Genomic DNA, 27184 nt, shown 5'->3' with positions numbered 1-27184 from the left:
TTTATGATGTTTCTGCTCTTTGGGAACATGGTGTGAATTCACCCACATTTCCCTCCACTTTGTTGTTGTCCTCATCCAGTCGTATTTGATAACAACTGATGTTCTCGTGCTATGAAACTGTGGCGCAGTTAAAGTTGGTATTGTACTCACGTCGTGTAAAAACTCTAGGCGTGCGTTGCATCAGGCTCACTGAAAGCAGGAAAAAATAAACTACAAGGTTGATTTGGATTAAACCTCTTAAAATGGCGCATCAGCAAAGAAAGAGCACAATGAGATCATATGTCTGTGAAGGTTCTCAGTCATCCAGGTCATCGTAGTCAAGGGAGCTCTTTGCGGGGGAATACTCCCACTGGGTTTAAATCTGGGACTCTCCGCCATTTGACCTTAGAACTGAAGAAGCTTCTCGGATGAGAGGTGAAACTTCTTCAAGCAACTTAAAGAAGTCCAGACGCTTTTCTTTGCAAGCTCCTTTGACCACAATGAGATCACTTTCTCAACCCTCCAAGCTCTAAGGCCCTTTGACTTCTGTGGGGAGCCTTTGTAGGGCCATGATGTGTAAGTGACCAACACTGTTGCTGGCATTTATACTTTTGCTTTACATGTTAATTAGCATGTGGTCGTGTCCTGGTGTTTTATACATAGTGCCACCCAATAGAAACAAATAAAATCCATCCTCTGCCTAATCACATGAGAAAACGGGTGTGGGTCACAATCAGCCAAGGTTTCAGATGAACCCACTGTGAGACCTAATAACTCCCCTCAAATGTGTTAAATGTAAGAAGTAGGAAGAAAAGTAAAAAAAAATATGCTCAAGTAAGGTACAGATACCTGCAAAATCTACTTAAGTACAGTAACAAAGTATTTGTACTTCGTTACTTATCACCTCTGATTAGTATTGTAACAACATCTCTAACGACACAGCCATGATTCATGTTAGTTACAGCTGTTATTCATCTGTCAGTGTTAGACAGACAAATGATGTCGTGCTCCTTCCTGCATGCATTTACATGGTGTGTTGTAAACTAGACTTGGCTGACCACATTCGCACAGTTTATCTAAAAGTAGGTGAAGCAGAGGTAAAGTCAAGCTTTGATGTATTTTAAGTAAGTCCGAAAGGAAGCTTTTACTTTGTAAATATCAAAGCAGGAGTATGCAGGTGAAGGAATAACGACAAAAAACCTGAATTTAAATTTAGACAGCAGCTCCCCTTTTGGTTTTTAAGCCCTGCCATCAGACATTTTAAGAGCTTCGTGCACCTAAAAAAATGAAGTTATGGTCTAATTTGCTTGCTTTAAGTGTTACTGAATACAATAACGTGTTTATTTTGTAAATTGTGCTAATTTGAGTAAAAAAAGGAATGTAAAGCAGTGTAAGCTTTGCTGTGGATTTCAGTTAGTCATGTGTTCCTCGCTGGTCACAATCTCTCTCTCTTTTTTTTTTTTTTAAGTCAAATGCACAACTATTACAAATGAGCACACAAGCATGGTGACTTAACAGTTCGTAACATATCTTATCAGCTCTTAAGAAGCCACATTTGCAGCCTCCCACAGTCACAGTGAGCAATTATCTTACAGTAAACCCAGGAAAAGCCACAGCACTCCTTTCTGAATCCCACAGTCACTGACAAACATCTCCCCACCCGTCAGCCCGTGATAAACGACGCACAGCCTATCGACCAACGTCAAGTAGGATACACCTGATCGACTGCGTGATGTATGAATGTGTTCGTGTGAGTGTGAGAGAAGAGAAGAAGGGAGTGAGCATGAAGCATTGTGGGTAATATTTGTAGACTCCCACGTTGGTGAGGCAGTCACCGCGAATGTCTGACTTTACATACATCAAACATCAGCTCAATCTTCCTTACCCAGCATCCTCTGCTCCTGCCTTAATGACTCTTTGTTCATCTGTGTGTAGCTTTGTGTGCGTAAACAGCATACAAACACGCTAATGCTCGCAAACACGTCACAGCTGATCAATGGGAGGCTGGGTCATGCTGCCCTGGGAGAGTTTAGCTCTCAGTGAGGTCTGGACCTTAATGTGTACTTACATCAGAGTTGTACTGATTTATCGGCTTTCTGATATACTCGCCTTTGGTTAAGACTATATTTGGAGTTTTCCTGCTTGAACTTCTAGAACATGAACTTCTTAAATTTGTCGGCTTTATCTTGCCAGTCAAAGCCTTACTGTGCTTGTGGTTTATTTGCTCTACAGTCTAAACCCAAACATTGTGTAGCGTAGTAGAGAAATACCACTGTTATTCTGTTTACCCCGATGTATTGCACATCTTTATGTCCATGTTTATCCCCACAGCACCAATGCTGTAGGGTGATAAATGGTCTAGGATTGTTCAACAAGAAGGGCTCAAAGACAGATTCAGGATATTCAAATAAACTGCCTTAACTTGACTTTGAACAAGATGGAGCAAATGTGATTTCATGTCCTCCCTCACACACATTTTCTGGATATTTCATGCTTTTATGGGTATTATAAGAAAAATGTTGAGGTTGGATTGCAGTCGGTTACACTTGGAGATGAGCAAGTTCAAGGAAAATTGCAGTTTGGGGAATGAAAAGCAACAAATGTCCCTGAGCAGGCTCTTAACTAGAGACAACTAGCCTTAAACTACTTGGGTGCCCCAAGTCAAATTAATTTTACTTCAGAAAATATGATACATATGTAATACTACATATGATACCCTCTACACTTGCAGCTGAACGAGGAGCAAAAGGAAAAAGAGCTGGGTGAAGTAACAGTGTCATTATAAAGCAGACAATAGAAGTTCAAAATGTAATAAATTGTAGGTTATAAGATGTACTGAACCAGTTCTGTTGGAACTGAAAGAATGAAACTTGATTAATCTGCAAATTCACCAGAGAACACCAGTTATGACTCATGTGATTGTTGTTTACAAACCTCAGTTGGTGTTTTACGGTGCAGCGCAAAGCCTGAACAAACCACACAGAAAAATGCAGCAAATTATGCCAAACCGTTGTGGCTCAAAGCGAGGAAACACACCATGCAGTCAGCCAAAGTGACAGTGAAATATGCTCAAGCCAGATCTGCTGTTAAGCATATGATTCACTTTGTTTAGTTATGTAATTATATACTTATATAATTACACAATGCTCTCTGTGCGTGTGCGTGTGTGTGTGTGTGTGTGTGTGTGTGGGGGGGGGGGGGGGGGGGGGGGAACTGAAATATAAAGGTTAATAATGTTTAAAGCCAAATTGTGATTTAGTTGTAGTGCAACTTCATTGTTTTTGTTGTTATTATGTTATTATTTTATTGTCAACCTGGTTTTTGAAGTGAAGAACTCAAACAATTAAAGACTAAAGAGCAGTCAGCTAGCTCCTTGCAACCACCAGTCACTACAAAGAAATGTGTGTTCTGCAACCAGTTGGTGAGCAGTTGGTGAAAATTGATGGAAGTCTAGTCACACAGACCTCATAGTAACCACAGGTTGGCTTGTAACACCATCAACCTCTTTGCAGTTACTTACAAACCTTCGCCCACCTGTCTGAGAGTGATTGCAGTCAGTCTCAGACAGGTTGGCAAAGGTTTGCAAATAATTGCTGTCTAATTTATAAATGCGGACAGATTTCAAACACGTTGCAACACAGTGTGATACGTCTCGCTGTGACGACTCCCACGCAAGGTTGCAGAGGACATCAGTCATTTTGAAGTTAAACTGACATCCTGTAGCAATAATTTGTGGGGGAATTTCTGAATTTCTGACTTGAAGCTGACACACCAAAGGTGGTCTGAAGTGATCAGTCTGCAACTGATTGCAAATGGTTGCAGACCTGTTTCCTATCTGGTATTGATCCCGATAATAAAACAACCAAGGGTAATAATATCGCAAGTTAATTGCACACAGTTGCAATAATTTCAGTCATATCGTGGTCTCCAACCCCTCCAACCTGGTGTGACTGTCCTCACTGCTCAAACCATTTATTTTCATACTACTATCAAATTACTTGATAGTAGTATGAAAATAGTAGTATACTTAAGGGTTGTGCTTTTATACCATTAAATAACAATAATAATTGAAGCAATTATCTTGGGTGTGTGAATAAATGTTACTATTGGGCCACAAAGAGACATCCTTTCTTTAAAAACAGGCCTAATTTTAGGCTCAGGTGTGCTTCAGGTTATAATAACAACAGTTTGTTACGAACTATTAGTTAAGGGTGCAGTCGGTGATGTGGGGAACGCAGGGCAGGTGCTGCTGGAAAATTTAACAGTACGGTTTGTAACAAGCCATGAAGGACAGCGGAACTCTGGCCGAAGCCTGATTGGTCCGAAGGCTGCGCACTTGAAGCAGGAAATGACATAGGGAGGGCAAACAGGAAATGCGAGGCAGAGCGGCGAAGTTGTTCCAGCATGTTTTTCTTTTCTGGCCATTCCCATTCCCTCACTCGCCGCTACACAACACCAGGCTGCAAGAGGAAGGAGAGGGAGGAAAGGGAGTGAGAGAGTCAACTAGAGGAGGGCATTTTGGGGAAATCCCTCCCCCGCCCCTTTCAACCCTCACCCCTGTCCACAGACATTGAACTCTTGTGAAGCTTTCAAACTGCTGACTCAAAACTGGCTGTTGTGACGTGCAGAGGGCTTTGAGTTCACTGGTTTGCTGGTTACAGATGATGTTTTTTTAAATTGTTTTTACTGCCATCTGCGTGGAAAACACCCCGAAACTTTTTCAGATATTATGTGATACCCCAGCTCTGTGCTGTGTCTGTCGGGTGGACAGAAACATGTCTCCGGTAGGATGATGCTGCTACATACCTGTAGGAGGTGTAAGTAGAAATAATCCTGGTAATAGCAGAACCGTGGCCACTGTTCCTACCTGCTTTATTAAATACATTCATGCTGTACTCTGAAGAGTCTTGTCAAAAAACTATTTAGCTGGCCTAATCTCCAAATTTGTTTTAATAGTGGAAGAAAAATAGTGGCTATAAAAGTGTTTGACAGAATTATAACCTGTCTGTGGAGTTCCCCTCCACTCTACGGATTGATTTAAGGCCTTTTAGACCTTTTATGTGGATATGCAGCCCTCGTCTTTATTGTTCTGATCCACTCTTGCTACTCAGCCTAATTTCCTGCAGTCTTCAGTTACCTTTCAGGCAACAAATGTGTAACAAAACAATTGATGAGTGGAACATCCCCATCTCCAGCTATTATTTCGACTCTACGAGCAGGTTTTCACCAAAGTACGAGCTAATTTACAAGACAGCACGTGGTGTGATGAGTTGGTCATGTTCTTATAGTTGTTGCCGCGTCTCATCGGTATTCAGCAGTGGGAGCGCCGTGACGCACTGAAGCGCAGGAGGCAACATTAATCAATGTGGCGAGCAATCAGCACCCAGCCTAATTCAATCACCCCTCCAACAGAATGCTGCCATTAGGACAACAGAGGCGTGCAAGTGTGTGTTTGTGTGCTTGTGTGCTGTTGTGTCCGTTTGATTTGTTTGCATGCTGGTCCCTACACCAGCCACTCAGCTGCCGCCACACCGACAACCTGAAACAAACCCCTTTATAGAGGGAAGACGGAGCGGATCGAGACCATTATGGAGATGAGTGCTGTCTAAAATTGGAGATGCCACTTTCTTGCAGTCCACAATCGAGACAGAAGATCAGATGCGAGGCCAGAGAGGTAACAGTGTAGTTGTTGTTGTCATTTTCTGCAGAGGAAGCTGAGATTGAGACAAAGAAGTGCTGTGAAGCAAAAGAGTTTTCTCTCTTTCTTTCGTAGCAGGCAGCAAAGATGGGAGTCGTGTTAAGTATATGGCGTCTGGACTTTAAAGCTTCTGTCCCTGTCTCTGTCTCCTTTGGGTAATATGTAACTTAATATGTTATTCCCTGTAATCTCCCATGACTCTGGCTATTGTTTTACTACATCCTACATTATCTTCCTTCCTTCCTTCCTTCCTTAACCTATTATCGCCATTATCACTCTGCTATATGGTTTTCCTAAAGAAATGATCCAGTCAGCATTGGGCCTTAAAAATGCAAGACTCGACATTTTTAATGACTGTGTGAAAATTAAATTGATCAGTTTATTATTATTTTACCAGGAACTTATCAGAAAGTTTACAGACTCGCTGTTTTAATATCTGCCTTAAAAACGATACAACTTTAGTGTTGTATCAGCTTGTCATGCACCATTTGGCACAGCTGTATTGAAGACAGAACTCTATGGCTGTGTCGGTCTTTCCATCCATTTCAATTATGTAAATGATGAGACTTTCTGGAAATACCACAGCAACTTTTTTGAATCCTGCTTCAGCTGTTTCTAATCCTGTACCAGCGCTGATGTGAAGATTTATTTTCTGAGTTGTAACATCTATCCATCATCATTGAAAATCTGTACGAATCAGAGAAATTAAATTAAGTTTATAAGCTAATAATCCTAAAATATTAGTGAGAGAACCCTGTGAGGAAGCATTTGGCAATATTGGGGAAGAAGAAATTCCTTTTACGATGAAGAGATCTTTGCATGGCTGCCAGTGTTGTGAAACAACCACAAATATTCAAAGTGCCATTATCAGTAAAGAAGACAGAGGAATAATTAAAAATGATGGGCAGGCAGAGCTAGAAGCTTTCTCTATAATAGCTAAGTGTAGCGGTAGCTGACCTGAAATACCCGAAATAAACAAATGTTATGTGTGTACTTGGCAGCGGTGCAAACCAAAAACATGTACTTAACATCAGTTCATTGCTGCAAAAATGCCTCCAGTGTTTTTGTGTTAACCTACGCCAACCCGTTTCCAGTCAGACCTGTTTTCCCGCTCTCCACAGTCATCTCTGTCTCCGCTTTCCAAAATCCAAGATCGATGACCCAATTTCAGCACTGACAGCATGCCTGTTGCTAGTTTGAGTGAAGAAAGCCTCAGACAAGCTGAGCTCTTATCTGGCCTGTAAATTAAAGAGGCGATGAATCCGAGGCTTGAGCGGACTTACAGTATCTCTCCATTCTCAATCAAGTGGGCAAACTCGTGAAAGACCTGTATTGATCTGTTGCCCGTTTATGACTGGACCTGTGGGTGCTGAGAGTCAGGGCTCCATCGATACCTTCCTTCTTCAAACTTGCCCAATCCAGCTCCAGTGATAGCAGCTCAATCCATATCTCTGCAGGCGCCCTGCACCTCGCTCCCATTCCTCACAGTTTGTCTTACTCACCTTATACTTTAGACTTTGCCTCACATGTGTGACTCTTTTTATGATCCCCCTTTGAAATTCAGAAATGTAAAGCCAGTAAAACATGTCAGAAGACTACATATTGATTGTTGGGAAGGCTCTTTTTTGTAAAATTTGAAGAAAGGTGAGGATAAGATTGGAGTTGATTGTAAATCCAGCCACGCACCCATGTACAAAGAATAATACCCTCCATGTGTAATGTGAAAAAAATGTTCTTTTTAAATAGTGTCTTTATGATGCTAAGACTTAACTTTTGAATAAGGTTAAACCTCAAAAATGAACCTCTTTAATTCATTGTGACAGCTAACAATGGAAAAATATGTAAGCAATGTCATTAATAGTAAACTGAGTCATTATCATAGCTGTAGTTCTTGCTCCGTGAGTTGAACCCATTTCATTTTTAGGTCTCACACTTTGTAGTGTTTCAAATACAGCCGCAAAAGATACACCATAAATTAAAGATGTGTTGTATTTGAATATATAAATGGCTCATTAAATATGCATGTAGGCTATAAATGAAATATTCATTAAGCTTTTATAATGCAGCAGTGCAAATATATTTGATCAGTATATTTAATAGTATAATTGCTGAGATTTGTAAACATGACAAAGATAATGTAAAAGAATCCATCCATATTTCAGGCCAGACTGGAGCAGTCTAAGCAAAGAGCAGGAAGCATCCTAGTCACATGCCTAAACCACATCAATTGTTTGGTTTTTTTTAAATGTGTGGAAGTAGTTAAAGAGCAACAAGGTCTTAAGTTGTTAAATCAAGCTGGGAATCCACAGTAGGAATCCACCGGCTAGTTGGCTGACTTAGCCTTTGGGGGCAATGGCAATTTTTTCTGAGCTTCCAGTGTCGTCAGCAGGTACGCAGAACAGGAATTCCTGGCAGTAGTGATGGGTCGTTCGCGAACGAAATGGCTCTTAGAGCCGGGTCTTTGAAGTGAACGACGCGAGCCGGCTCCTTATTGCGAGCCGTGAGGTTGTTTTTTTTGTTGTTTTTTTTTCCTTTCTCTCACCCTCTCTCGCCCTTTTTTCCGCTAAACTCCACATGCGCGGCCTGTACTTTGCGCTGGGCAGAGGGGGGAGGGGCGTTAGTTACACTGGCAGTAGCACAGGAACAGAGCCAGAGAGAAAGAGAGCGAGGGACAACAACGTCACATTAGAAAGGTATAGTAATCATCCGCTATTTTCAGTTGCAGATGATAAAGGATTCAGAAATCATGCAGGCCCATATGACAGAGAATGTGCATCTTCTTTTTGTTTTCATATTTTAATTTATATTTAATTGTGTTGTGGTTTGCAGTGTTTTGTGTTGTTTCACTTTAAATTTGTAAAAGGAAAAAGCTAAAAATTTAAATAGTTAAAATTTGAAATGTGAATAGTTGATTTTTGTATTATATGATTTATTTATTACATTTTATGCGGAGTGAATAAATAAAAGTATATTTACGGTGGCCCCTAGAGACAAAGCACAGACAAACTCCAAAACACGTACAAACTCCTAAGCATGTACAAACTCCAAAACGCGTAAAAACTCCAAAACACGTACAAAGTCCAAAACGCGTACAAAGTCCAAAACGCGTACAAAGTCCAAAACACGTACAAAACACAACAGAAGTGCTCCAGGATGCTAGGGCGCAGTGTTGAGCTTTTGTTACCTAGTGGCTACACAAGCCAGGAAGTTTCAACAACCGGATTTGGTGTGTGGTAGTAACAGGTAAATGAACTTTTTTTTTTTTAATTATTTGAATAAATATGAGTGCTTGTCTATAAATACACAAACAATACACACATGCTCTCAATTGTGTAATTTAAGTGATCTGGGTAGCTCTGTTTTGGAAGTTCAGTTAACGCTAGAAATGTGTTTTGGAGTTTGTACGTGCTTTTTGGAGTTTGTATAAGCTTTAGAGTTTGTACGTGCTTTGTCTCTAGGGGCCATATATAAACATATATAAATAAAACCACTTTTTTTTACATTAGTAATTCCTTTTCTGCATAATTTTATATTATTGTTAATGATTAAATAATTAAAGCAACAAAACAACCTGAAGAGCCGGTTCGGAGCCGAAAGAGCCGGCTCTTTTTAGTGAGCCGAGCCGAAAGAGCCGGATCTCTAAAAAGAGCCGGAAATCCCATCACTACCTGGCAGTGTTTTAAAAAATAGGATCCACCCTGGAAGTTGTCAGGACATGCCCAAAGAGATGATCATCCAAAAACACAATAAAAAACAGGGGATTTAAAAAAAATAAACATCATTTAGTTTCATGGTCCACTGGTCTGATGAGCCTGATGACAACATGTTGATATTAAACAACCATCAGCTGCTTGCTCAACATCGAATCTTGGTTAAAGGGGAAAAAAAGCTATTGAAATCTGAAAGTTGTGCCAACGTTGAATACCTAACCTTGCTCTGAAATCCATTTATCATCTTATTAGGCAGAATTATTAGGGTAGTGTTCTTCACAATGAGTTCTTCATGTTTCAGAGATGGGCAACATTATATTACTGCTTTTTGTGGAGTAGTCATCCATTTAGTAACCTAAGTATTTGTTAATCAGATGTTCGGCAACTAAAAAAGAGCAAAGGTGTGCATTTCTTTTTTTTATTACAATAATCTCATCAGTATTTATTGAATTATAAGAGATGTTGTGACTGGACCTGGATTGTATGAGGAAACCATGTCAACATCTGTCTGTTTAACATCCAGTTTCTGCCATAATGTGCTGAACAGTTTGATTTAGAGATAAGGTTTATGATCCGGGCTTCTTTACTTGCTGGTTTGTGGTACACTGGAAGAAATACTGCTCTTTGGCTCGCCACACGCGTTGCTTACCTGCATTCAACAAGAACCTGCTCAGACACGACCGGCTATTAACTGCTGACGCAATACAAAAGGAAACTAGAAAACTGTTGTTCTCCTCGCCTTAAGATTCTGTATTCTCACATCTTTATTGGTGTTACAAAGAAAAGAAAATGCCACAGGTGCTTCTACTGCTGTAGCACATCCACCCACAGCAGTACTAGCTTTAGGCTGTGATGGTTGTGATGCACGCCGTTAGCGGTGAGGCTAATCTGGTAGAAGCTGGTGTTAGCAAAAGACTGAAGGCGCTTGAATGGTGATTGTAGCGGTAGCTGCTAAAATCCACGCTTTCACCTTATGTAGTGGGGTCACAGCCTAGCAACAGTGGGTCTGAGGCTTAGCAACAGCAGCCACAGATTCAGTCCAGCAATGCGGTAATTGGACTTTCTGACAAAGTGCCGGTGGACCGACACGCTAACAAATACAGACACACTTCATCACAAGGACACATGTGCACACTTGTAGTGCACAGCCCTTCTTGTGTGTGATGATGAGGAGTGAAAGACAGAGAATGTGTGTCATTAGAGGAGAGGGATTGAAAGTGTTTCTGTGTGTGAGGGAGAAAAAGTGCGCCTTTCATTTGAGTCTTTCCCTGTGGCTCTATTTATATTAATGATGAACCTTGGTGCTTGTGTCGCTGCTGCTTCGCCCGTCTGCGCGCTGCCCTGTCCTTGGGGACTATGAATTATGTCTGTCATCCAACAGTATTTGCAGTATTTTGACAGTTAACACTCTGCAAGAGCTCAAAGTCACATCTGGGTTATTATAATTTTGTTATAAAAATAGTTATAAGCTAGTGAATAATCAGTTAATTACCAAGTGATCATTTTCTGATTACCTGATCAATCCATTGGTTACCTTACCAATAAAAAATAAAAAATAAACCACAGCAAATTTTTAAATGAAAAACTGTTTCTTTACAAATAAATAGTACGTAGTTGTTTACATGTTCACCTAACAACAAGGAGAAGCTCCCCAGGACGAGGAGACACCAATTCCTTTTGGGGTTACGTCAGGGAGGGTATCTGGAAATTCAAACATGTGGAGGAACTCGTTGTTGAATATTTGGAAATATTCACACTGCTGCCTGATTGTTTTAAGCTTGGAAAGCCCTGTAGTGTACTGTTTTGTTTTGAGCTACTGATGAAAAGTAGTTTGTGTGTTTTTGTTTTTTTCATTCTCTTCCAGATTTGTGATACTGTGGTTTGCAGTGGGTATCTAGATAAAGACAGAATGACAACCTCCTTGTGAATAGGGAAAATCTGTCATTGGCCATCTAGTGACTGCAAGTAGCTGCAGCAACCAACTGGTCACCCAGAAGATGGGTATGCAACGATATCAACCTCTGGGTCACTGCAACCTGTCTCCAAACTGTTGCAGTCTAACTCAGACTGACTGCAGTTACTCTCACACACATTGCAGACAGACTGCCAACCTGCTGTAATCAATCTGAGTCTGTGCTGAGGCATCTCTTTGGATTAAGGGACTTCATGTTCATATATAAAAACGAGGTTCCTGTGCTCCTGTATGCAGTTAAGTTTCCACCAAGCAGCAAATGTTTGTTCTTTTAGATCAACGAGGTCGCAGACTGACTCTGTCTTCTTGTTGTTTTGCCATGAGGCACCAAAGTCAGTTTAAAAATGGTAACGGACCATGAATCAATGCAAACCTGGTCTCCATCTTCAACACAACCATTTTGCAGTCCCTGAGACAGCAAGTTCATTTCTGGTTGTTCCGTGGACTGTAGCATTTAAAAAACCAACAAACAAAAAAACTCATGCATGCATCACCAGAAGCGTAGGTCTCCGTAATATGTGATCAACATAAGTGTGATGAACATATTTCATGCAAATTGATTACTTTGACCTATCAATCCTGCATTAAATAATTACTGTATTCCTAAAATTTTGGTTGGAAAAGCAAAATTAGGCTCATATTTGTGCATGATTAAGCCTATTAGAGCCACTTCAGCTTTAACAGCTTCCCAATGATAATCAGGGAAGCACTCATCAGATCTCTATTAAATTCATATGTTAACAAGAGCATGTGTTTTGTCCTCGTGTCACCAACTGTCACTGGCATAACTCTGCTAGAGATAAATAAATTACAGCTAGAGGCATACAGCACCAGTTTGTAATGCAAAATACATAACTGGAATTATTATATCAAGATGATGTGGTTAGAGAGATGAACAGAGCGGAGGTATGTGGACTGATTAGAGATGTAATAATAGAGAGAGGCAGAGAGCAGGGAAAAAAAGAAAGATGTACACACAGCTAACAAGCGAGGCGGAGAGTTACCAAACATCATTATGAAATGTGTACTGTACTAAGACTTACTGGATTTAATCAACTCTCTAATCTCATAAAAGAATGGGAGTCCCTGGGGTTCTTAAAAAAATAATCTCATCAAACATCCCCGTCTATTACGAAGCACTGAAAGTCTGGATTTCTTGAAATCGGTAAATATATCTGTGACGAGGGAGGCATATGTCCATCCCATCTCATACGGAAATAAAGAAATGCATGTCAGTGTTGTAATGGAAAACAAGGCAGGGCAAGACGATGTGTACAAAGCATTGGTCCATTTTACAGATGTTACACTGAACATAAAGCTCCCAGACAGGAATTGGACCAGTTTCTCTTCTGGGTATTGTTTCCGAGTGTAAAAGAATTAAAAGCTGTTGTAGAATTCCATAACAGTAAAGATTACATAAGGAATTTTGAATTTTTTGGATGCCTCTAGCTGTAGTTTATTTGTCAATACCCGTGTTGTGCCAGTGACTTGGGGATGAGTTGAAGCTGTTATCACGGCCACTTTCATACGTATTTCAGAATGTCGGTGGGCCAGTTTGAGCTCTTGTTGGAGGAACTGGGACCACATCTGAGGCACAGAAATTATTTATGTGAGCCAAGTGACCCAGAGCAGTGCTTAGCTGTGTATCTGAGGTACGATAGGATTATTTTACTATTTCCACATCGTCGTATGTTCAGTATGCGGGCACGTTATGAGCTATGAGCAGGCTTGCTGCAGAATGCAGTGATCCAATTGGTCAGATGTGTTTATTCATATGCTTAAAATCTAAAAATCGACATGGATCTGAAAAAATGCATGCTGGAAATGCGTCCTTTATGGTTGCTGCGCACAGCTGCAACCAGAGTAGGTGAGCCCAAAAGATATTTTTAATGCACAAAATATTTGCACGAATCTTGAACATCTGGTGTGTAAAGACCTTTTCTGAGCATCTAATCACTGATCTGTTCATCCTACTGAGCTACAGCCACCTGGCTGCTGATTGGCAGTAACTGCTTCTAGATGGGCTTCTATCCTGGGTCACAAACTTTTGAATTATTTCACCTCAATGCCTCAAACTTTCACAATCATGCTTTGCTGCTCTTTAAAAGAGGATCATTGTCTCTTGGAGTCCAGTATCGAAGCAGGCAGCTCATCAAGGCACAGAGAACCAAAGGACGCCGTGTCCGTATTGACAGTATTTGACGACCTGGGATGAGAATTTGTTGCAGAGAATGGAGAGATGTCCAGAAGAAATAATACGATGCAAACGGCAGCCTTTTAGGACTCTTTACAGAGCTAGATAAATGTTTCCTGATAAGCACTTTTGGCAGCATGAACAGCTCTTTTTACCACCTGGATTGGAAGTTTGCAAAAAGCAATTGAAGTGTTCTTCTTACCTCTGGATGTCAGCTCCACTGATGCTGCTCTGTACAAATCATCACCTCACAAACACAAGACCAAGCATCTCCCATCCCTCTGCATTCTGCTCATGCTTCACGGCAAATGAACACGAAGAGAAAAATAGGGAGGGGGTGGGGGTTGGAAGAAAGCGGCACAATGAGAAGAGGAGAGAAAAAACAGAGAAGGGCGGAGTGGTGGAGAGGAAGGGAGGGAAGGAGATGCTGCGGGTGAGTGAGTGGAAGCGCCCATTAATTTGAATTTAAAGGATGTGAGGAGAGGACGGCACGAGACGCAGCCAGCCTTTGCAGGACCGAGGGAGGAGAGAGGGGCACTGGGAGAGGAAAGAGATGGATGAGAGGGGGGAAAAAAGAGTCTGAAAATGAGATGAGAGAGTTGGGCAGTTAAGAGGCATCACTGCCGGTCAACTGTGCATCTATTGATCCGCAGCGGCCGGGTGGTTTTTCTGCCAGAGCCACCAGAGAAAAAACAGATGAAAGGGGGGGGTGGGAAGAAAAGAAGACTGCTGTGTTGTGCTTTTCTTTTTCATTTTCATTTTTTTTGTTTGCTGCCAACCTGTGAAGTGAGAAGTGTGTAAGAGCGCTCCAGCTGAGCACATCACACGCGAGACGAACAGCATTCAGTTCGCAGAGTCTGAGCTGCCAGCGAACATCCACTGCTACTTTCAGCAGCCGCCAGGAGTTGAGTCGAGATTTACGGGCTGCTTCACGTGGAGCTGAGGCAGCATCCAACGCAGGTGAAGCTTGAGATTTAGTGTTTACTGCTGCTGCACATCTGTGCCGTCAGCTGTTTTATAGAAAAATACTGTGAAAGCGGAGGATACTTGAGCGCCGGAGAGTTTGTAAGCATGTCTTGACATCTGGAGAAGGAAGAAGACTGAGCCGGCAGCTCTCGTCCTGGCGTCCTGAGGTGCGAATGGGATGCTGAAACCAAGATCTTCGGGAGTCAAGATGTGGATTAGGAGATGAATTCCGAGGAGGGGTCGAGGAGGGATGAGGTTTTTCGGGGTGAGAAGGCAAGAAAGGGCTGCCACTGCCCCGTGGCACCTCCGCCTGCCTCCGCGGCCACCTCCCCGTGAACATGCAGGTCCTACAGATCGTCAAGGAGCTGGTGTCGCCATCCAGACGCAGGGCAGCGGCCAGATTCGGAGGTGTGTGTGCGCATTTTATGACCCATTAAGCTTCCATTGCAGCCACTAATTGTGTCAGAGGACAAAGATTTGAATCAGTGCAATGAAGACAAGATCATATCTACCTGACCAAACATTATTTTGGGAGAAAGGTACGAGGAGAGCCTTGTTGAATGTATTCAGACTGATATGAAGTGCAAGCAGGTTTTCAGTGAATCTCGTCCCTGAAGGAGGTGAAAGGTCTACTGTTTTACTCTCTGTTATGATGTGCCTCACTGTGAGGAGCTGTTAATCCTCATCAGACAACTTCATTACTGTAGGTTTCAGTGGAGTGTTGGTGTTTCACAATAGTTTAAGGTCACCGCCTTTTCTTGGTTCAATTTCAGAAATATTTATTACTCTGATCTGCATAATTAGTCATGCATTAATTTGGTCTACTTGCAGCAAACTGCTGCCTAGAAAGTGCCATCCGAATCAGTGTCAAGGAAAAAGGTTTCTACCCTCTCATAATAGCCCAGCTCTGTGAAAAATAGCACACACTTGCAGCCTCTTCTCAAGAAAATGTATAGATTTGAAGTTGGTGAATAAGATGCATAAAAATGCTCCCAGCAGGTGCTGAGGTCCAGTTTTAAAAAAAATAAATAAATCACATTGCTTGAAGAAAAGTGAAGCCCTAAGATGTGCGAGACTGATGCCTGCAAATAGATATCTGCATATGAATACGTAGAAGCTGCAGCCGGGGGGAAACAGAAAGCCTGTTATTCACTTGTAGTTTGGCTTTTATTGACCACTTGGGTTTTGAGCACACTTTGGTACACTGTGTGTGGTAAGCATATAAGGGATGTCATTTTCTGTAATGCATTAGATAATCATGGGCTGTTTCGATTTAGCTTCACGTTCATTTTTCATTTATCTGCATTCGGCTACAGTGAAAAGGAAAGCTTGGCTCAGATATCTGCTGCCTGCACGCGAAACCCCTCAAAAGTAGCAGCAGAGGTGACCAAACAGACCAAACACAAAGCAGTTCTCTTAGATGGAGAGATTCAAAGTATGAAAGATGGACGTAGCTATAGATTAGCACAGCCTGGTTAATCTCCTTTTCTGACTCTTAGAAGACCAAATTATGTGGTTAGAGACTGGGCACATACAGCACTATTAGAACCACATTAATGGATCTTTAATGCCCTCTTTGTCCCTAAAAGTCAATGTCACAAGCAACACTTCTGATAGTTGATTTGATGTGGCCTCCTTGGCACAAAAACGGTCCAGTTTAATAATAAAGTTAATTAGTTTGTACTGAATGTCATTGTGGATAAGTTTAAACTTTTTGGTGTGCCATGTGTCATTAGTCTGAATGGGACGGACATGCCCCTCGAGCAGCTTCTGTAATAGCTCTGTTGCTGTGGGACGTGTGTGTGTGTGTCTCACGGCTTCATTTCTCTGGTGTGCACTGAATAATGAAGCATGGTGCTCTGAGTAATGGAACACTATCTGACCACTGACCCGGTCCTGTCTCCTGGTTGGATGCCACCCTGTGCGATCTGTGATCGCCACTATTGCAAACAGGAGACGTTTTTTTTTTTTTTATTGTCGTAGCCACAGGTTTGCCCGAGCTCTTTGCCACCGCAGGAGGAGGAAAGGCACAGTTTGTCGCTTCAGTGCTGCTTGAATAAAAAATAAGCTTCTGTTTGTTACTGTGGGGAAATTTGCATACATTTAATGAGAAGTTGATGGGCAGTTTAATCGGCACTTGTTGCAGGTTTCTTCAAAATGTAATCTTTTTTTTAGAAATACTGTTATTTATTTATTTTTTGCACCTGCTAAATTCTATGTTTGTGTACTTGATTTCAGCTTTCACCTGACTCTTTCTGATTTGCCCCATGTTGTTATTCCACTTGTGCAAATGTAGAAACCTTTATGTGCTTGAAGCCACTGTTAACCACTGGATGTACCTGCTCTAGCAGCCAGGATATATTTGATTTAAAAGGCTTGAATTCAGGTAGGAAATGCTTTGTCTCCTGCCAGCTGGCATTCATAACAGCTTCAATTTATCAACTGGCCCCACTAGGACACTCGTGTAGGGCCAATTAAAGCACACAAGGAAGCGCTGCAGCATGGGTTGCATTGGGGGGCCAATATTTTAGGACTTGGGTCCCAAATCATTGGTCAGAAAAGATCGATGGAGACAGATGTTACATTCTCCAGCACGCAGGTGCTTTATTTTTGATCACTGGACAAGGTCATTTACTAGTTTAACTCCTGGTTGTTACGTTTCTTCCATTTTCTTTTCGTTAATGGAGACAATGCACTGGGAAGTTGGAAGGTTAAAGAGATAATATCCAATCAGATGGTATTAGTTAATTTATGAATGGGTATTCTATAATATTATTATCTGAAGGTCTCATTGTCTGGAAATACACATAACTGTCTGTACTTTTGTGCTGTTATTCCTTCATCACTGTGAAGGGACAGCTTTTCCACAACATATATGTGAAGTCCAGCTCATTAAGGGACCTTTGAGCTGTTTTTAATGACTGAAATACTTCTGTGGACACTCTTTTTCTTTTTTGAGAGGTACGTGTCCAGCATGGGAGCAATAGGGATTTCTCAAAGAATGAATTGCTGTAACAGAGGTGGCATAAACGGGGTTACAGACTTATCACATCGTTTTGTGTTATTGTTTGTATTGAATCTACCTAAATATCATTGTCACATCTGAGAGTATCTTCTGGTTCAGAATGAGCCTTTGGGGGGTGACTATGCTCAGCAATGAGCCTGATACACAAACGTCGATGACTTCCAGACCATTTTATAAACAAGAGCTTCTGTTCTGCTTGAGGAAAAGAGAAGAAGTTGGGGGAAAAAATTGAATAAAAAATAAATATTTTATTACAGTACTGCGTTTGGGGTGGAGAGTGGTGGGGGTGGTGGTGGCTTCAAGGGTGGCTAAAGTGTGAGAAAAAGCACTGCACCTCATCGCCCTTGTCTACTTTCTCTAATTGAGCTGCATTTGTCAAATTCAAAATCCAGTCCAACGTCGACAACCATGAAGATAACTTTTTTTTGTCTTCTTCTTTTAAAGAATGATAATATTTTTTAATGACTGCCCATTAACAAGCCACACTTTCCATTTGGCTGTCGTCTTTATCTCGGTCTATCGGCCCTGCAGACGAATTCACCTTGGCTCCTCTCGCAGCCTGAATCAGTGCAGGCAGATTTAGCACGACGGCCTCCAGCAGATACAGGACACACAAATTCACACACTCGCTGCAGTTCTGTGCAGACTGGGAGGAGTGGTGAGTGGGGATAAGTTGCGAGGTGCCAGCAGATGTTGTTGAGCTCCTTGGCTGGATAGCACGATGGCATGTGTGTGGGATAACAGAATATCTGATCATTTGCCCAGCTCCCTGTCAGCTTTGCAGGATCAAAACCACATGTACTTGTGAGGAAGCATCAGATTGTGTGTGTGTGTCTGCCACATTTCTGAGCATGCTCAGTGGTTCTTGCCACATCAAAAAACAATACATGTCATGTTCATTTTAATAAAGTAATGTCTTAGTTGGGAGAAAGAGCACTCGTAAACCTGCAGTTTTGAACACTTTTCCTTGGAGACAACTTAAAGTGAGCTGTTAGGGCTGCAAGCACCATGTTTAGTGGTTAATCAGCTAATTTCTTTACCAGTTTTTCATTTGCTTCATAGCACAAGACCAAGTATAACAGCACATCCACACATATTCCACAAATTATTTAAATAGCTGCTCTTTTCACCTGTAGAATAAGTTGACTAGATGCCTCTAGAAGAAGGGAAGAAACTTCTGGATGAATGAGATGGAGCGCAGGGATCAGAGGTCAGTAGGTGATCTGATGGCAGTGTAAGTTTGCAAAATGTAACTTGAAGGAGGCAGACTGTAGGTGACTCTACGATCTGGTGACTCGAAGATGTCACAGGCTGGTAAATAAGCCAGGAGTTGCAGTAGATGATTAGATTATTAGAAGGCCTGACCCCAGCATACCTGAAGCCTCTCCTGAAATTGGAAATCAACACTGAGAGAAAAGTAGAGCCCAGACTGAAGCAGCTGACCTGAGAAGGTGTAAGGCAGTGGGAGGGTAGGGCCTCCTGTGGCTCAGATTGAGTGGGTTCAGGTTAATTTATTGGTTGATTGATCTTGTTGGTGGGTCAATTTTTTAACTACTTGTTTGCTTTATATACAAGATGAACAGAATATCTCCGTCTTATAATCAAAGCCAGCGTGAAGTGTATAAGCCTGACTTCCCTTCTCTAAATAATGGTCCCTATTGCATATATTAGGTCATGCTCTAAACTGAAGGTTGTTGGTTCCATTATTTAGAAGAGCCACTCCCAAAAGTCTGGGCCGCAGCCCTCTGTACTATATTTCATCCTGAACTCATCAATAGTAGGAAATATGATGGAGCAGGTGCCAGAAGAAAAGTTGCCGAAAAACTTGAACTTGACAAGGGTCTTAAGTCATAGGACAGAAAATTCTTGGAAAACTTTGTTAAACTTTTCTGGGAAGGAAATCCATTTATATTGATTTAGGTCTGCAACAGCCTGTGGGAGGTCCAAGGCCTCAACCTGGGCTCTTGTTTAAAGCTGTTTGTTCAGTCCACACTAGAGTAAAATTACTTGGGGATCTCATTATCATGTAGGAATTTACCCATGAGGTTGCGTTATGTGCAGTTCATTCATACAGGACAAACAAGGTCTGTGTGTCAGTCCCATTTGGCCAAATGCGTCCAGAGAGGCGGAACTGTCCGGCTCTCACTAAAACCTTGGAGAAATGTGTTAGCTTTCCACTGTGCATGAATTATCCCCTCCACTTAGTCCACAAAAGAGCACAAAAGTGCCCTGTGCACACAGAGCGTCCCTCTGCAGCAGCGTTTATCTGCTGCTGTTATTGAGAAGGGGGGGATTTACAGCAAATCTAAAGCAAGACTGCAGCCTGCTCCTGGTCAACACCATCAGTAGCTCACTGCATTATTCAGCAACCTTCATACTCTTCCTCTCACTCTCTCTCTCTTTCAGTCAAGAAAAAAAAAGAAAACCTGGTTCACTCACATATTCAAATTCTGCACCAGGAGCATCAGACAAGGACACTTCTTGGTGTTTTGCATACCAGAAGCACACCATCTGTAGGCATTTTGTGGGTGTTTGCATGGCTACGTGTGTGTTTTTATTTAATCTGGACTGGAGCTTTAAGAAAACTACTACACACTGTTAAGCTAAGGAGGGACTGGCAGATAGTCCAGACCCAGCGGGTGTTGGGCTAAAGCTGACCACTGACAACCACATTGCAGCAGAAGGGCTAATTGCCTGCCTGTCCTCAAAAGGGCAGATCTGCGGCACACTTCATAGCACCGCTGTCGACTCTGTTGGCAGAACAGTGCAGAGTTTAGCTTTAGACAGTGGACTCATTTAAACGTTGAGGCTTGTTGTATTTTTCACGGCTTGTGTCAGATTCAGTCGGCCGTATTGATCGCTGCTTTTGGTGCTTCACACCTTCTCTTATTAAAATATGTATCAAGTGATGCAACAGGCCTTCAGATATTACTGAGGCTGGGCTATTACGAGGGAGGTGTTTGACTGAGTATACATTATATAGTGCCGCATAACTATACCAGATTATAACAGGAGCTTTTTGCAAAAACCAATGTAGCTTGCAGATGAGAATAGTGAAGCTGGTGCTTGATAATTGCCAGAAACTTCTGTAGCTACATAAAGAAGTTTGGTTGACGTATGTAGGAAAAAGGCACATGGCTTCATTGCTCTGACTTCAGCTTCCTTCAGTTTATGGGCTGAATGAGAAGACCAAACAAACGATCCACTCTCAAATGTCACATTGGGAAGATTTCATGATATTCAGTGCATTTGAACTCACTCATTCACTCATTTGAACTGAATGCACAAGCAGGTAGCAACATCTGGGACTGAATAATGGAGCCAGTGTGGAAGTACTATAAACTGCAGTTCCTCTAACGGCCAGTAGAGGCTGGCTCCAAACGTGATTCAATCTTCATAGTCTCCTGTGTTAAAATGTCCAACTCTTTATGAAAACTCTTCAATGGCTGATTTTGTATAATTTAATTTAATAATCCATTTGGATACTAAAGTTTAGGACGTGGCCTTTCATGACCTGAGACAGGGTGCTGTATTTATAGCTAGACGTCTGCTTGGCTATTTTATCACACTAAACTGAAACTTTGAGAGCATCATAATGGAATTGCAAACAGTATGACTTTTGTTGGGACTCAGCCCCTCCCTATAAGGTTGTGTTTCGGTTTCAGTGAGTGAAAATTTAGTATCTCATCAGATTGTTACTCTTGTAACAATTACTCGTTATTACAGTGTTAATAACGAGTCTCCAGCCTGTAAGCGTCCAGTGTTCCTCTGTTTCTCAGCAAGATCTGGCCTCTCCCTCATTCGTCACGTCCAGTTTCACTTCATGCCCAACTTGAACTTGATTGCTGTCCTCTTCAGGGTAGTCTTACCTCCAGCTGTATTTGGATCACTCACTGAAAGACCTGTTTGAATTTCTTACCTGTGCACATTAGTAATTTCTCCCTGAACTTTAAACTTGTGCAGACCAACCTTAATCCTGAGTTGCATCACTGTGGATAAGAGCTACGACTCGTGCTTCAGTTTAAAGACCATTCAGAATATTCCCAAGTTGATGAATCATGTATTTGTTAGCCCACATTAGCCCGTTGCTTCCAAATTCCAAAGGCATCTGGGGAAGAACATTTGGACCAAACGACCTAGACTGTGCTGGAAGCCTTTTTTGTCTGCAAAAATTTACTTACCACCTACCCTGCTCACCAGATTTGGCTCCATGCAACGCAGTGGAGGTCGTCAAGCATTCGTCCCAAATGCTCACATGCACACAGTCACATTCAGATTGAGGGTAAAACATCAGGAGCTCTGGTAGTGGTGTATTGCTGCACAAGCATCCAACCCTGAAGGGAATGGCTGTGTAGTTTCAATATTTATTTCATTTTAATATTATTATTATTTATTTATTTATTTTTAATAGGTGCAGTCTCTAAACTTTTTGATGGTACCTCTTATACCCATTTTATAACTACATCTCGGATCCTTTAAACCTGTCTGGGTTTCTGCATCATTTCTGTCAACAGGTCCGACCTCTTGCTCCTAATGTTCCCACCCGACTTGTCATCGGTCACGGTGCTGGATCCGTTTCCGTTCATGCTAACAGACTCGGCTGTGTTTGATCAAATCTCTTTTTCTGGAATTTAACAATCTGGCTTCATCGGGTTTCAATACTGCTTACAGTCATGCTTCTCTACACAGAAACGGTTGCTCTTTTGCTCTAAAGTATGCTTAAAAAAAATAAATACATAAAATGTGGTCAGCTTTCATTTCCTCTGTCCTCCTTGGGATCAGGAAGCCACACTGCTTTGAAGCCCAGAGCTGTGCTTATAATTGAAGGCAGTGTGAATACTCCAAACCACAGAAGCATCTTTTCTATCGTTTGTCATCTCCACATGCTGACTGTTAGAGGATGACAGATAATTAAGTCAGCTTGGTGGGATATATCCTGCAAATCAGCCGCAGTCTCCTGTTTATGCTCGATTTAAATCCACTGGGGTTCAGTTTGTCCAGCTGAATGGGTAATAATACTCCAGCGTAACGCAGCACCGAAGTCAATCCAACCTTAATAGTTGTGTAAAGGCAGTAAAAAGAATTGAGTATGGGTGTATTTGTGTGTAGTCTCTTTGCATGCCAGAGAAATAAGGAAATGCTCTGTAACGAGTGAGGAAGTTGTGCTGGTAGCCTTTGAGGAACAGTGATTTGAGTCACTTTCCCTGAACCACTCTTGGAGCTTCATTCATCTTCCTGCTCATCTGAGTGCATTTATTTTGCTCCTATTATGTGAGAAATGCAGCTTTAAAGTATTTTGCATTAAAAAAATAAGTGATTGGAAATGAGTGCATGTTTAAAAAAAAGAGGAGGGAAAACAGCCGTCTGATTGTTACTCTCCTGAGGTAGTTTGACAGGCCTGTATTTAGCTCTCGCTGCCTCTGATCTGCACCGCATTTAGTCTCTTTGAACAAAAACGATAGCTTGCGGTTTGTTTACAGGCTCCTGTTGGCTGATAGACGCCTAATTCACCTTGTGGTAACTTGCAAGTCTGCAAATCTGCCGCTGCTGCATGCAAATTTTAAAAAAGAAGCCTTTGAGCTCGGTATTCATAAACTAAGATGGTATTAGTTAGCATTTAGTTCTTCTGGGTCAGTGGGATTATTGCTTTACAAATGGGCTTTGATATGGGTTAAATGATATATATTGATGTAATTGTATGTAGATTATTAAAAGTTTTAAATATCATAATTTTTTTTAAAAAAGGAAAGAAATCATGAATAAAATGAGTAAATAATCGACTCTCAGGCTGCCCTGCAGGAGGCTGCTTGTTCCGCTTGTAGGTTACTGCAGCTGTTCTCAAATAAAGTCAACACCTGGCACTTCACTGCATTCAGACTTCCTTTGTATTTGTAGTACAAATGAGTCTGCCCTCATGTAAAAGCACCTGTTAGCTCTGCATAGCTCGTTGTCTTATCGTATCAGTGGCCGATCACAGTGAAAGTCCAGCAAATGAAGCCAAACTGAAAAACTGCTCTCCTTTCTAGATCCTAAATCTATCTTTTCTGTTCTTGAGTGCAGCACAGAGCACCAGTCTGCTTAGACAGCATTACCCAGCATGCCTTTAGTGCAATGTTATAAACCTGCGGTTATCAGTAGCTGTGGCTCAGGAGGAAGAGCAGGTTATCATCCAGTCTGCTTGCTAAAATATCCTTAGGCAAGATCCTGAACTGCAAGCTGCACCTGATGCGTTCTCCGGAGTGTGAATGTGTGTGAGTGTTAGATGGAAAGCCCTAGAAGAAAGAGTTTCTATAAATGTGTGTGAGAATGAGGCTTGTAGTCCAAGTAGAGTACGGTGTGCTATATAAGAACCAGTCTGTTTAGCACACATTGTCTGCTTCACGGGTTATTGTGTGGTGTGAGGTCTGACCTGTTATAAATTGTCTTTTATCGTATAATAAGAATCAGCAGTTAGAAGGATGCACAGTCTCTCAATCCACTCCACTCCACTCCACAGTGACATGAATTTTTAAACCAGAAAAAATACTGCAAAGTAGTTGCTACGTTCTCCAGGGGATTTGTGGGCAAGCAACAAAAGGAAAGAGTCCTTCTATTGTATCGCTGAAGAGTCTACTCACCAGTGACACTCTTATTGCTTTTCAAGAATATGGGTTCAATAAAACTCCATTGTAAGTTTTTTTTCTTCAAATACTCTAAATGAAATCTAAATCTAAAGATTTTGCAAGTTTTATTTTCATTTGCAGATAAAACTGTGTATTCGACTGCATGTTGTTCAGGTATTTTTATTGAAAGTGTGTGTTGTGTGAGCCTGGTGACTAGATCAGTCCTCAAGATAGTTCCAGTACAACTGCGCTGCAGACACACACAGGATGAAACTACACGACTGAATTTGGGATTATTTTTCAGAGTAGTGACACGTCATGAGTCATCGTGAGCGTTCTCTCGTATGTTTTGTGTTTTACTTGCTGCTTGATGGTAGTTTTGGCTGACAGCACCAGGCTCACCCACCAAACTGCCTGATCTCACATACTGAACTGAAGACAGGAAACAGAAAGGGGTTAAAGGTCACGTGTTCCATTCCTTTGTTAATAAGGTGATGTGAGCCTCACGTTTCTTAGTTTTTTGAGTTTCAGCTCAGTGATGTTTACAACAGGCCTGGCTTTAAACTGAAATCTGTGCTTTTTAAATCCAGGTGACTGGGTGCCCACACCCTTTCCCCACAGCTGTGTCAGAAATCCTTTTACATGTAAATATAATCAGAATCACAGCACAGCTATGACAATTTTGCCAACCGGTGTCACTGTTCCGGTATCAGTGTTTTAACAGTGTTTCAGCCACTGCTTCTTACTCATTCTGTTGTTTGTGTGGTTCAAATGCTCGTTTGTAGCATTTGAGATTACGGATGATATTTTGTTTATGAACCTACATGCATACCTCTTATACTAGTCAGTATTCAGTTGGCTAACACTGCCATTGTTTTATGGTTTGTTCCACTTTCAAGGAAGGTAGGGCTAGCTGTAGCTTTCTTTCATGGTGACTGTCAAGTCGGATTATAACCACCAAGAAACAACCAATGACAGAAAGAATCCTTTGATAAAAAGATGGTTTCCAGGTAGACTGTGCAAGACATTGTCCACAGAACTGCAGTATTCAGCCATTATTTTAATTCTTTCTGATATTTAAAATCTAAAATTATACATGTAGATACAATAAACGGAGAACTTCTTGACTTTTTTGGATGTTGTTTAATTGATCTGTGTCTGATTGGCTCAATGCGTTTCCTGTTTAAATGGCAGCTGTAGTCACAACCCTGATGACCGCTAAATGATGTCGTAAAGTCGATTTAAATGTAATTCTGATTTATTTACTTTGGGTTTGTTTCCAGTTCTGTATCTGAGGACACGAGCTTTGTTTCAAAGATTTCAGTGCTGATATACTTCAGTGTAAATAAGACTGAGTTTGTAGTTTCATGGTGTAAATCTGTATATTTGTCTGTTTAAAATTCAAAAGCAGAGTAACCCTTTAAAGAGAGATGAGCTTGCAGACAACGCAGAGGAGCTGAAAGCTGTACAGCCCCACCCACTCGTTTCTATCAGTGACCCCAGAGCTGCAGAAGTGATAACAGCCCTTCAGTCCCATCACAAACACACACTTCCTGTAGCGATGCCACACACAGATAGAGCTGAGATGACACGACTTCTCTTTCTTTCTTTTAGTTTGTTGATCATTTTTTCTTTTTTCTTGATCATTTTCATGTTTTTATCTTTCTTTTTCCTTTTTCTTTCGTTCACATTTTTGATCTTTGTCTTTATTTCAGTTTTTCTTTCACTCTATCAATCTTTCTTTCTCCTTCTTCTTGATTTGTCTGCCTTTCTTTTGATCTTTTACTTTGATCTTTTGCTTCTCTCCTTTCTTCCCGATCTTTCTTTCACACTTTCTCTTTCTCTTTCTTCATGTTTCTTTTACTTTTTTCTTGAACTTTCTTTCTCTTTGTTCTTTTCTTCACATTTGTGATCTTTGTCTTTACTTCAGTTTTTTCGTTCTTTCTTTTAAGCATTCTTTCTTCTTTCATTCCTTTCTGATCTTTCCTTTTTTCCTTTTTCTGACTTCCTTCACATTCTTGATCTTTCACGCTTTCCCTTTCTTGAGCGTTCTTCTTCTCTTGTGTTTTTTTTTTTTGCTTGCATTGCCTGTCGCTCGTTTCCCCAGCACCGCCCTGCCTCTCATCTTCGATACGCCACATCATAAGACCCGTCATGGTACATCACATCCATTTCATAATGAAGTTTTAATGGAAACTGTTTATCATCATACTGCCATTGTCTGTCTCTCTCACTTTTTCCCAGCTTGCACACCCCATGCTGTCTGTCTCCCAGAAGCAGCACAGCAAAACCTTTGCACACATTTTTGCTTCATTAATAAAACATTGCTTTGTCATGAGCGGTAAGCATTTTGAGTTTTACAAGTACATTTTGTAATCCTACGTGGAATTGAAAGAATTCCTCTGATTCACATTTTATTTTTGTTGTTGTTGGTTGATGTTTGGAAAATCTGTGAAAGTTTCTTCGGCTGTCTGGAAACAGCGATTCCCTCTGTCCTTTCTCTCTCCCTCTCTATGATGTGCTGAATAGAGCTTGTTGTTGTTGTTGTTGTGTTTGGGTGGAGAATGTTGTGAGTGGGAACGGCTCACTCCTGAAGTCAGATTTCTCTGTCCGAGTCTGTCTGTCTGTGAAACAAACGGCGGCATTGTGACAGCAGCAGCAGCAGCGGCTCTGATCTCACTTCTCTTTGCTGCTCGCTCATATTTCCTCTCTTTCTGGAGCACTGGGTAGTGACAGTGATGGGATGAGGTAGTGCATGTTATCTCTTGGTGTTTTGGACTTGGCTGAACCGTGATCGATGCGGACTAAAGCTCGCTCGGACGATCCACAGGATGTCTTGAAAAGAGGTAAAAGAAGTCAATTGTGGAATTCCACTCAGTTTCTCTGTGTTGTTGGCATGTACATAGATGGTATGTGAGGGACATTCTAGCTGGGTGCCTTATGATTAGTATTTTTGGTCTAAATGGATCATATAAATTAATATTAAACATATTAAACTGGTCTGTTGGCTCACAATGTCCTGCTGACGTGGTTTTAAT

General features: G+C 41.4%; 1 protein-coding gene across 5 annotated transcripts in view; it reads left to right on the top strand.

Moving 5' to 3' along the window:
- The window catches only part of usp6nl (USP6 N-terminal like), a 101334-nt gene that overhangs the window by 29680 nt on the left and 44470 nt on the right, over positions 1 to 27184 (top strand). The window contains exons 1-2 of one of the 5 annotated variants that reach the window (XM_085137379.1): positions 9351 to 12842; positions 12920 to 14927. The exons of 2 other annotated variants lie outside the window; for them this stretch is intronic. In XM_085137379.1, coding sequence (XP_084993505.1) covers positions 14858 to 14927 — 70 coding nt within the window. In that variant the 5' untranslated portion in view covers positions 9351 to 12842; positions 12920 to 14857. 2 more of the 5 variants (XM_085137378.1, XM_085137380.1) reach the window with 2 other exon arrangements.

This window comes from Neolamprologus multifasciatus, chromosome 17, assembly GCF_963576455.1.
Source record: "Neolamprologus multifasciatus chromosome 17, fNeoMul1.2, whole genome shotgun sequence".
Classification (NCBI taxonomy): Eukaryota; Metazoa; Chordata; class Actinopteri; order Cichliformes; family Cichlidae; genus Neolamprologus; species Neolamprologus multifasciatus.
The sequence above is the reverse complement of the archived record's forward strand: the minus strand, read 5'-3'. Positions and strand labels throughout refer to the sequence as shown.